The 12,187-nt window shown below is 35.8% G+C and overlaps 1 protein-coding gene across 1 annotated transcript; it reads left to right on the top strand.

The window, feature by feature from the left end:
* Positions 1-1,062: 1,062 nt before the first annotated feature.
* LOC149770782 (nucleotide triphosphate diphosphatase NUDT15-like) lies at positions 1,063-11,420 on the top strand. Its single transcript, XM_089949125.1, has 3 exons — positions 1,063-1,426; positions 3,725-3,921; positions 10,830-11,420. The coding sequence occupies exons 1-3, from the start codon at positions 1,272-1,274 to the stop codon at positions 10,952-10,954; spliced, it is 477 nt and encodes a 158-aa protein (XP_089805251.1). The 5' UTR covers positions 1,063-1,271; the 3' UTR covers positions 10,955-11,420.
* The last annotated feature ends 767 nt before the right edge of the window (positions 11,421-12,187 follow it).

Raw genomic sequence — 12,187 nt, 5'->3', positions numbered from 1 at the left:
CGTACCCAGGAGGTAGGTATTTGTAGAAGTGCTTCGTATGGGAATGACCGGTGATGAGAATAGAGTGAGATATGATATTATTTATTAAACTTTGTAACTGTACTGAACGAATTCAAAAGATCTTCGTAAATTTATAGATTACTACGAAACTTTATATCACTTGCAACCAATAAGATTTAAAACTGGCCTGTTTGTTTAGGGATATATTTAGACTTCAAACAGCCAAAACTATAAATGCTGTCGTGTGGAACGATAACAAAATTACAAATGCATTCGTGTGGAACGATAACACAATTATAAATGCAGTCGCGTGGAACGATAACAAAACGAATAACTAAAAAAATAATCTGAAAACTATACACAAGCATTTCATTGTATGCGGAAAATAAATAAACAAATATACAGACAAGCCCAAGCTCAAAAGAACTCTTAATTGTTTGGCGGGTCATTATAATGGCTTCGTGACGCTTGCAATATATATGAACATTTAAGTAATCAAACCTCAACATTGGGTGCGTAGAGTAATATTTAATACACGGATTATCAATTTGTATACTAACTGTATACATGTTTAATTCCCTTATTATCTTTTTTTTTTAAAGAAACAAAAGAAGGTGAAATTTTCCTCAATTACCAAAAATTTCAACTTTATCCCATTTGTTATCTATCATAAAATGAAACACACTATCCTTATGCGGGCCAGCAGTACTAAATTTGTCTTTGTAGGGTTACACATTTTAGTCTCGAGAAAACACTGTAAAATACGCAAAAAGTTAAATTATATATATATATATATATATATATATATATATATATATATATATATATATATATATATATATATATATATATATATATATATATATATATATATATTGTTTTTTTTCTTTTTCTTAAATACATATTTAAATGTAGTCCCAACAAATATATTTTTTACAATTACTTACCAGATTTAACGAAAGATAACGTGTTTTGTGTGCGGGGAATTTTAATACGGGTACGTGTGCGGGTTATATCTTTTAATCTACAGCACGTTTACCAATGTAAGGGAAAAAACTCTTCCGATCTTAATCAACAATTAGACAATATATAAAATTTGCTAATTTTGCAAACAAACAAATGAAAAGCCAGCTTTTTGCATTTATTTTGTTTTCATTTAACTGTATACATGTGTTTTAGCTAGTTAAGCCTGTTTTTGGGACAGTCTTGGGGTGTTGGGGGTTGTTCAGGGGTGTTTTGGGGTCTTTTAACGGACCGTGTCTCTTTTGAACATGTCAGAATCACTTTGGCGTGAGCGGCCCAGAGTTGGAGTTGGAGTCTTCGTAACAAGTCCCAATCATCCAGATTGTGTATTAATTGGAATGAGGAAAGATCGTTCGCCGGGTTCAGGGCTGTATGCTCTTCCAGGGGGACATTTGGAATTTGGGTATTTGGCCCAGAATTACTGATACTTCTATTTAGGCAGCTGCCATTCCATGATTCCATTATGAATCGTACCCTACCTTCAGTGTCCAAAAGTATATTGACCTGGAATACTTAGAAGCCCTTCAAACCTTGAAATTTTCAAACCATACCTTGCATACCACGTAAATTTGTATAATTTATAAAAAATATGTAATATTCGCTGGGTAACTAGAAACGCCGAAATACGGTACAGTATAGCTAAATTATGTATACGAGTCATATCCGTGGATATGACTTTACTGCTGCGAATATGACTCCTTTCATTGAAATGGTTGATAAATTATAAATAAAACGCTGAATTTGATAAAATTAAAACAAAGAATAAACACATATCGATCGAATCGGCGCAAAGTAATTTTTTTAAAAAGCTATTTTGCCGAGCATATACAAGTCGTATGCTGATATGACCACCTTGGCATACTATGTACACCATCGATTATTCGGTGATATTTAGTTATAAAATCTTAAAGTATCATATCAATAAGGATGTATTTGATTCACAAGTTTTATTAAATTAATCACCTAGAATTTGCCGTGCTCATACATTGGAGTGTATATGACATTTTTTATGTCGTTATTTTCAAACAATAATAAATTTACTTCCTAAAATATGAATTAAAATTTATCATACGTATAGTGTACATCCTGATTAATAATAATAAAAGCAAAAACATCATTGATTTAAACAATTTTGATAGGAATTATTTACTTTTTACCAATTTATATAACAATTCATGAAATTATGTCGCTTGGGCCTACTTGATTTTACTTGATTGGCCAGGTATGACAAATGGTGAATCAGTCAGGACTTAAATTATAAGAGTGAGATTATGATTGTGAGATGCCAGAATGTGTATTTACATATCTTCAGTGTGTAGATCACATACTCGTGTCTTTTAAAGTAAACAAAGATGAAACTTACACACAAAATGAGGTGAAAGGCTGAAATGCATCATACAAACATCCAGCAGAAGGCAGATTAGATCAGGGTAATTTTCTTGACATGGGAATATTGGAGTAATTGTTCTTCATTGAATGGATTCCATGTGGCTTAAAAAATGTCTTCTTCATTTGGAATAACAAGAAAAACTTTTCTTCAGTCAACCATGATGTGGGATACATCTGTCAGTTAATTCCCTAGGTCATTCCTTTCTATCGGGCAACATGAATCTGTGCATAATTATTTTTATCAAATAAATGGCAGCTTGTCCTGATCCATACTCAGCTGAAAAAAGGACCACTTTTATACAAGAAAAAGGTCTGGTAAGAATTATTTTTAATCACCGAATAATCTATGTCATACATAGCATGCCAAGGTGGTCATATCAGCCTCGACTTGTATATCCTTGGCAAAATACTTGTGTATATGTGTGTTTCTAGTAACCAGTATTTGCTTAAGGTAAAGTCACTTTTATTCAAATTGCATTATTGTGGAATGTTTTTCACATAATAAAAAAGGATAAAACAAAGATATACCTTTAAAACAAGCAATGTTTTGGATTCAGATAATTTTGTCATTTGTGGTTTTATCTCCTCGATCTCAGGAGGGTATCGGATCATTTTATTCAGATAGAAATACTGTTCTTGTGGGGCAGGAAGATTATGAATCCAGATGACTCAGCATAAGGCAGAAGGGTCTTTGACAATCATTCCAATGCTGTCATTACCTCATAAGTATTGATCTTGGGAGGAAGACCCCAAGAAGAGAGTGAATGTACCCCTAGCCAGAGGTGAACAGCATATGTTCAGAAACAGTAGTCCAGTAAAAGCCATGAGCAGATTGCATCTCCCTGAAAAGAGACAGCAGTGATCTTGCTGTATAAAATCTTCTGATATGAACTGCTCTGTGAGAATGTTGAAGAATTTTGGGATACAGTGATATTTCATTAATATAAATACAAAACGTCATCCAGGCATTAACATCAGAAAGCATTAACTCTGTAAACAGCAGAACTAACTAAATAACAATATATATATATATATATATATATATATATATATATATATATATATATATATATATATAGAGTTGACTACTGTAAATCAATTAATTTTAAAAAGCATGAACATTTTACAAATTTGCAAGGAAGCTAAATTTGTAAAAATACATTTCAGTGCAAAAAGATTAATTCAAGATTGCTTGGATGCATTTACTTGATCATTAGTTCATAATTTTAATTTTATGTGGCAGATGTACTTCATTTTAGTCTAGTAAGAATTTATTGACGCTAAAATATGATTTTCTATTAATCATAATCAGGGAGTCATGGGAAGCATGTGGTAAAAGGGAGGCCATGGAGGAGACTGGATTACAGTTGAGATGTGTTCATTATGCCACAGTGGTGAATGCAGTCATGGAAGAAGATAACTTCCACTGCGTCATTTTGTTTGTACAGGGTGAGGTTGACACAGAGGTCAGCAAGGAACCAGTCAACATGGAACCAGACAAATGTGAGGGTAATTATGCTTATTTTGTTTGCAAGGACCAGTTCATTGTACCAACTACTTACATGTTACTATAATAATACTTTGATAACACTGGTCAACAGTGAAATCATTACTGACTTGAAAAGGCCCTAATCTGTAGTATTTTGGTGTGCCGAACACGAATATAACCGTGAAAAATTTGTATTGGCTCTCGTTTTGAAGATATTCATATACCTCATTTTCTATGTTTCACTGTGTAAATTTCTCCAGTAGGGCTGCAGCAACATCCGGAATAATGATGTAACATTGCATAATACCATCATGCTCACATCATCCACAGTTGATTGCATCATTTTCTGATGCAGTGCAATACTAATGCCATGCGGCTGCTGAAGTAAGTTGACGTCAGCAGTGTACTATACATGTGTAGGCCTATTATACTAATGCCAGGCGGCTGCTGAAGCTGACGTAAGCAGTGTACTATATAAAGCCCAATCAGATAGGTTCAGCATTTAAAATATTTTAGACGTTGTGCGAGACAGTTCAAGCTACTGTTACATAAAACTTATTATTTTATCCATTTACGTACAATAAAGAACAGTAATGCCTCGAAAGTGTGTTAATACCGCGGACAATTTTTGCTATATTTGTGGGGAAGTGACATTTGCCAACCAGAAGAAAAGTATCAATTCTCAAGTGAAGAAGGCATATCATCTTTACTTCGGATGCAAGGTTGGTGACCAAGACAAGCCTTGGGCTCCGCATATATGCTGTGCTACATGTACAACACAGCTTTCACAGTGGTTGAATTGCAAAAGGTCATCAATGCCGTTTGCAGTCCCAATGGTGTGGAGAGAGCCAAGCAACCACCTAAATGACTGTTACTTCTGCTTGGTTCCTCCTCTTTCCGGCGGAATAACGAAGCGAAAGAAGTCGAGAATAGTCTACCCAAACATTCCGTCTGCATTGAGACCAGTTCCACATGGTGAGGGACTTCCTATTCCAGAACCTCCAGCAGAATATTCTCTTGATTCATCTGACGAAGACAAAGGTGAGTCGACCTGTTCTTCTCCTGGTCCATCAGCATGCAGTGATCCAGATTTTCACTGTGGTGCATCATCAACCCCACACAGAATAACACAGGAAGAACTAAATGACCTGATTCGTGATTTGGACTTATCAAAGAACAAGGCAGAATTGCTAGGATCAAGACTCCAACAATGGAATCTTCTAGAAGAAGATGTCACAATTACTGCATATCGAAAGCGCCACCAGCAATTGGAGCCTTTCTTCAGAAAGGAAAGCAATCTGATATTCTGTTCCGATATTGAGGGCCTCATGAATGCTTTAAAAATCACTCATGACCCACAAGAATGGAGACTATTTGTGGACTCTTCGAAACTGAGTCTCAAGGCTGTGCTTTTGCACAATGGAAACATTCTTCCATCTATTCCAGTAGCGTATGCTGTCCACATGAAAGAGACATACGATAACTTAAGGCAGCTACTGAATTCCATTGAGTATAACAAGTACAGCTGGCACCTCTGTGGTGATTTGAAGGTAGTTGCCCTTTTAATGGGACTGCAGCAAGGATATACAAAATACATGTGTTTCTTATGCGAGTGGGATAGCCGAGCAAGGGAAATGCACTACATGAGGAAGGAATGGACTCACAGGCAGAATGTAGCCATTGGAGAGAAGAATATCCAACACCCAGCTCTGGTTGAGGCTCAGAAAATCTTGCTACCACCCCTTCACATCAAACTAGGTTTGATGAAGAACTTCGTGAAAGCCATTGACCGGACTTTGCCAGCATTCCGATACCTGCATGAAAAATTCCCTCGACTCAGCGAAGCAAAGATTAAAGAGGGAGTTTTTGTGGGTCCTCAGATTCGAGAGCTTTTCAAAGATGACCGGTTCAACAACTTGCTGGAAGGTGACGCAAAACAAGCATGGAATGCTTTTCGCCTAGTTTCTACAAACTTCCTGGGAAATGTTAGGGCAGAAAACTATAAGGAACTAGTAGAAGACATGTTGATGAAGTATAAGAAACTTGGCTGCAATATGTCTCTAAAGATTCACTTCCTTCATTCCCATTTGGATTTCTTTCCTAGCAACTGTGGTATTGTTAGTGATGAACACGGCGAACGTTTTCATCAAGATATCGCAACAATGGAACAAAGATACCAGGGAAAATGGTCCACTACAATGCTGGCTGACTACTGCTGGACACTCCTCAGAGATGCTCCCGAACAGCTGTACAAGAGACAGGCGAAGAAATCTAAGATGTAGTCAATGACTTGATTTTTTATAGGTAGGCTATTACAGTTGACTTTTTACTATTGGAATGCATTTCGTTATGTAAACATTAATTTCTTGCAGATTACAAAAAAAACTAGAGCCAATTTTGCAATTTGACTGTCATATTCGTGTTCAGCACATAAAAATTGATAAGAATTGACTAATTTTATTTCAGTAACATGACTTTTGTAAAAATTTGTTGCCCAGTGTAAGTTGTCCCAAAACTTTTTGCACAGGCTACTTGAATGTTTGATCAGCATACATCATAGAAAAATCATGGAACCATGGTAGCTCAATGGTTAAAGCATTGGACATGTGATCGGAAAGGTACTGGATTGATTCCCACCATTAAATCATCCAGAGTCTGGGAATTGAACCCACATGGATAGAAGTGAGATGTTATTAATCTGTAAAGCAAGTGCCTTAGACCAAATACCATTCAGGGCCTCTGTTGGGTAAGTAAAAAATGTTCACTGTTTGGACGTTTTATGGTTTGTTCCAAGCAGTTGCTTGTAGAGATTTGTTTACAGTTAGTGTTCATTGTGGAGAAGTGAGTTTTAAAGTTTGTGGTGAAATTAAAAAAATTCAGAATTGGCACCCATGAGTTTGCTCAGGGATGGGCAAAGGTTTCACTATTACTTACAATAAAATTGCAGCATTAATGTTATACTAACAGAACAATGAAAAAAAAAAGAGTTTTGACATTGACAGTTGTTGTTTCTTGAATTAATTGGCTGTACTTTTGGAAAAAAGGGAAATCATTTTGTTATGAATCAACAATAACACTTGCATATATCCACAATAACACTTGCATATATCCACAATAACACCTGCATATATCTAGAATAACACTTGCATATATCCACAGTAACACTTGCATATATCCACAACAACACTTGCATATTATATATCCACATTCAATTGCAAATAGCAAATGGCATAATGCATACAGTTTGTGCAAGTGATGTAGGTTAAATCTCTTGGAATAAAGTTTTAATGATGGTTATCTTGAAACAAAGGTAATTTAGACAGAATGTGGACAACCTCATTGGACAAAGCATGTTATTTTACATTTATTCCCAAGGTGTTTATGAAATGAGTATTAAACTCAACAACTATCTTCCCATTGTCACTGTTCAGCTGTTCAGCATATCTGTCTTAATTGTTCAGTGGTGCCTCCTTAATTTGCTCCCTTACTTATACCTCAGTCAATGTTTTTTTACCTTGTTGTGTGCTCAAGGGAGAAGTGTAATCTGAAATAATTATATTAAGCTGCGAATTGCTACAAAGTCTTCATAAGACATTTTTATCTCTTTTGACTACAATATGTGGTTGTTATGTATATTTAACTTTTATTTTGTGCTTGACTTTTGTGCATAATTGAGGGTAGAATTTTGGCCTACCTGACTAATGTAATGTTTTGGTTTTCTGATTTTTATCATAATTATAAATGGTAAACAAGATGTTGATTAAACTTAAAGTTCACATTCTAAACTTTCTATGATTCAGTTGTGTCTTGGATCAAGTGAAATTAGTATATATGTTTTGTAAACATCAGGATTTTGATTTTGGTCTGTTTCATGTGAATTGACATTAAGTCAGCAGGTCAGTGCTTTGAGTCTGGTCTGTTCATGTGAATTGATAGTAAGTCAGCAGATCAGGGCTTTGAGTTGGGTCTATTTCATGTGAATTGACAGTACATTAGCAGATCAGGGCTTTGAGTTTAGTCTATTTCATGTGAATGGACAGCAAGTTAGCAGATCAGGGCTTTGAGTCTGGTCTGTTCATGTGAATTGACATTAAGTCAGCAGGTCAGTGCTTTGAGTCTGGTCTGTTCATGTGAATTGACAGTACATTAGCAGATCAGGGCTTTGAGTTGGGTCTATTTCATGTGAATTGACAGGAAGTCAGCAGATAAGGGCTTTTAGTCTGGTCTGTTCACGTGAATTGACAATACATTAGCAGATCAGGGCTTTGGGTTGGGTCTAATTCATGTGAATTGACAAAAACTCAGCAGATCAGGGCTTTGAGTCTGGTTTGTTTCATGTGAATTGATAGCAAGTCAGCAGATCAGGGCTTTTAGTCTGGTCTGTTCATGTGAATTGACAGTAAGTCAGTAGATCAGGGCTTTGAGTTGGGTCAGTTTAATGTGAACTGACAGTAAGTCAGCAGATCAGGGCTTTGAGTTGGGTTTGTGTCATTTGAAGTGATAGTAAGTCAGCAGATCAGGGATTTTAGTCTGGTCTGTTTCATCTGAATTGATAGTAAGTCAGCAGATCAGGGCTTTGAGTCTGGTCTGTTCATGTGAATTGACAGTAAGTGGGTAGATCAGGGCTTTAAGTCTGGTCTGTTTCATGTGAATTGACGTTAAGTCAGCAGATCAGGGCTTTGAGTCTGGTCTGTTCATGCGAATTGACAGTACATTAGCAGATCATAGCTTTGAGTTTATTCTATTTCATGTGAATTGATAGCAAGTCAGCAGATCAGGGCTTTGAGTTTATTCTATTTCATGTGAATTGATAGCAAGTCAGCAGATCAGGGCTTTTAGTCTGGTCTGTTCATGTGAATTGATAGTACATCAGCAGATCAGGGCTTTGAGTCTTGTATGTTCATGTGAATTGACAGTAAGTCAGCAGATCAGGGCTTTGAGTCTGTTAATGTGAATGGATAGTAAATCAGCAGATCATGGCTTTGAGTTGGGTCTGTTTCATGTGAATTGATAGCAGATCAGGGCTTTGAGTCTGGTCTGTTCATGTGAATTGACAGTACATTAGCAGATCATAGCTTTGAGTTTATTCTATTTCATGTGAATTGACAGGAAGTCAGCAGATAAGGGCTTTTAGTCTGGTCTGTTCATGTGAATTGACAATACATTAGCAGATCAGGGCTTTGGGTTGGGTCTAATTCATGTGAATTGACAAAAACTCAGCAGATCATAGCTTTGAGTTTAGTCTATTTCATGTGAATTGATAGCAAGTCAGCAGATCAGGGCTTTTAGTCTGGTCTGTTCATGTGAATTGACAGTACTTCAACAGATCAGGGCTTTGAGTTGGGTCAGTTTAATGTGAACTGACAGTAAGTCAGCAGATCAGGGCTTTGAGTTGGGTTTGTGTCATTTGAAGTGATAGTAAGTCAGCAGATCAGGGATTTTAGTCTGGTCTGTTTCATCTGAATTGATAGTAAGTCAGCAGATCAGGGCTTTGAGTCTGGTCTGTTCATGTGAATTGACAGTAAGTGGGTAGATCAGGGCTTTAAGTCTGGTCTGTTTCATGTGAATTGATAGTAAGTCAGCAGATCAGGGCTTTGAGTCAGGTCTGTTTCATGTGAATTGAACGTAAGTCAGCTGATTAGGGCTTTGAGTCTGGTCTGTTCATGTGAATTGAATGTAAGTCAGCAGATCAGGGCTTTGAGTCTGGTCTGTTCATGCGAATTGACAGTACATTAGCAGATCATAGCTTTGAGTTTAGTCTATTTCATGTGAATTGATAGCAAGTCAGCAGATCAGGGCTTTTAGTCTGGTCTGTTCATGTGAATTGATAGTACATCAGCAGATCAGGGCTTTGAGTCTTGTATGTTCATGTGAATTGACAGTAAGTCAGCAGATCAGGGCTTTGAGTCTGTTAATGTGAATGGATAGTAAATCAGCAGATCATGGCTTTGAGTTGGGTCTGTTTCATGTGAATTGATAGCAGATCAGGGCTTTGAGTCTGGTCTGTTCATGTGAATTGACAGTACATTAGCAGATCATAACTTTGAGTTTATTCTATTTCATGTGAATTGATAGCAAGTCAGCAGATCAGGGCTTTTAGTCTGGTCTGTTCAGGTGAACTGACAGTACGTCAGCAGATCAGGGCTTTGAGTTGGGTCTATTTCATGTGAATTGACAGTAAGCCAGCAGATCAGGACTTTGTGTTTAGTCTTTTCATTAAAATTGACAGTACGTTAGCAGATCAGGGCTTTGAGTTGGGTCTATTTCATGTGAATTGACAGTAAGTCAGCAGATCAGGGCTTTTAGTCTGGTCTGTTCATGTGAATTGACAGTACATCAGCAGATCATGGCTTTGAGTTGGGTCTATTTCATGTGAATTGACAGGAAGTCAGCAGATCAGGGCCTTTAGTCTTGTATGTTCATGTGAATTGACAGTAAGTCAGCAGATCAGGGCTTTGAGTCTGTTAATGTGAATGGATAGTAAATCAGCAGAGTTGGGGCTGTTTTGTGTGAATTGATAGTTAGTCAGCAGATCAGGGCTTTTTGTCAGGTCTGTTTCATGAATGATTTGTTAAGAAGCTGAGTTGTGATATCTGTTTCATTCTGTATCATTATAGGGATATTTAGATGAAGTGTTGAAGTAATCTCAACAACTATTGGGCTGTAATACACATTATTCATATATCATGCAGCCCAGTCTCATTGCTTTCTCAGCATGTATCTTTCTGTAATTATAAAAACAAAGAAGGAATTTATTTTTAAATATGATCATTTGCTGGATACATGAAAAACATACATCCTTCTTTGTAATTTTGTTATTAATTAGGTCAGTTAAAGAAAAAGAATTATTATCAAATGAATATGGAAAAGTATTACTAACTGAATAAGTTATACATTGAGATATGCAGATCTGTATTTTACATTTCAGGATGGATCTGGTGCAATTGGAATGAATTTCCACCTTCAGAGAAACTTATCTGTTCACTGAGAGTTGTTAGAGAGCAGGGGTACAATCCATTTACATCTACATATCCAGTTGACCATATTTCCTGATAGAGAGAGAGAAAGAATTATCAACGATGGAAATGATAACATAGTTATTGCAGCCAGTACAGCATGCTTAGTGATGGATTTAAAATGATTATTTTAGAGATTTATAAATAATATATTTAAATGAGAAGAAAGTATTTGAAAGTCAGTTGTTTGATACCCTGGAAATGGGACATGGTGTCAGAGAATTTTGAACATCGTTGTACCCAACATTGAAAATTAAAATAGAAAATAAGCCAAATACAAATTTGATGGTTAAGAATCTGTACGATGTGAGCACAAAAAAAATATTATATTATTTGCCTCTATTCAAGTTTCAATAATCTGCAGTTTGCAAGCATGGCAATCATTATACATTTGGTATACACATTACGCTTTTTTCACTAAATTACATTTTACGCTTGAATGGATAAGCATTAAGGTTTTAGGGTATCTTAAAAAATAAAATAAATATAGAGCAATAAAAATTTGTTTTTGTCAGTTTTATTATTATTGCTTTGTGCTGCTCATATAATTTTGGGAAGATTCTTAAAAAGAAGACTGGTGAATAAGAATAGTGTAAAGATTACTTTCCTTATTTACTATTTATAGCAACTGTATATGACCCATTTATAGCAAAAAGGATGTTTTTTTTTTGCATCACAAATTCATTATGTTGATAAGCTAGTTACTTTTAAAGAAAATGGCACTAGATGTTAACCACAATGTGTTACAGTGTGAGTTGTGGATGTTATGTTAGAGCAGATGGATCATTTCAAACTTCAAAAAGTGTCTGGTGAGAGAAAAGGACAGAACTGTGAGTACATGATCATGCTCATTGCAGGATTCCAGTTCACAATCATTCAGTGAAAGTTACACATGTAGACTAGTTGAAGTGAGTGGTGAATATAATATTTTTTCTTCCATATATTCTGGTTCTAATCTATATGCTTTTAGCCCTTTGTGGCAAGAATTTTGATTAGGAACATGACCAGGTTAGTACAAAAAATAAATATATCTTTTTCATAAGTGCTGTAATTCTGGAATGCCATATATAGATTCCACATTTTATGCCAAATGATGTTTTTTTATGCCACTTATAATAGCAATAATTATGATTATACTTCTTATATTTCTCATGAGGTGGGGGGGGTTGGCATGTATGACTTTGCAGTTGGTCTCAACTTATAAGCGATTATATATGGTATATAAAGCTTTCATATTAAATATTCAGTAGCTCTTTCATGAATACTGATA

This window comes from Sinohyriopsis cumingii, unplaced genomic scaffold (genome assembly GCF_028554795.1).
Source record: "Sinohyriopsis cumingii isolate HCF-2022 unplaced genomic scaffold, ASM2855479v2 utg002362l, whole genome shotgun sequence".
Lineage (NCBI taxonomy): Eukaryota > Metazoa > Mollusca > Bivalvia > Unionida > Unionidae > Sinohyriopsis > Sinohyriopsis cumingii.
The sequence above is the reverse complement of the archived record's forward strand: the minus strand, read 5'-3'. Positions and strand labels throughout refer to the sequence as shown.

Bases quoted from the DNA above. Each gene is read 5' to 3' on its own strand.
- LOC149770782 (XM_089949125.1), top strand. From the start codon at position 1,272: ATGTCAGAATCACTTTGGCGTGAGCGGCCCAGAGTTGGAGTTGGAGTC. The intron at 1,427-3,724 runs GTATTTGGCCCA...AATCATAATCAG, and splicing joins GGGGGACATTTGGAATTTGG to GGAGTCATGGGAAGCATGTG. The intron at 3,922-10,829 runs GTAATTATGCTT...TTTACATTTCAG, and splicing joins GGAACCAGACAAATGTGAGG to GATGGATCTGGTGCAATTGG.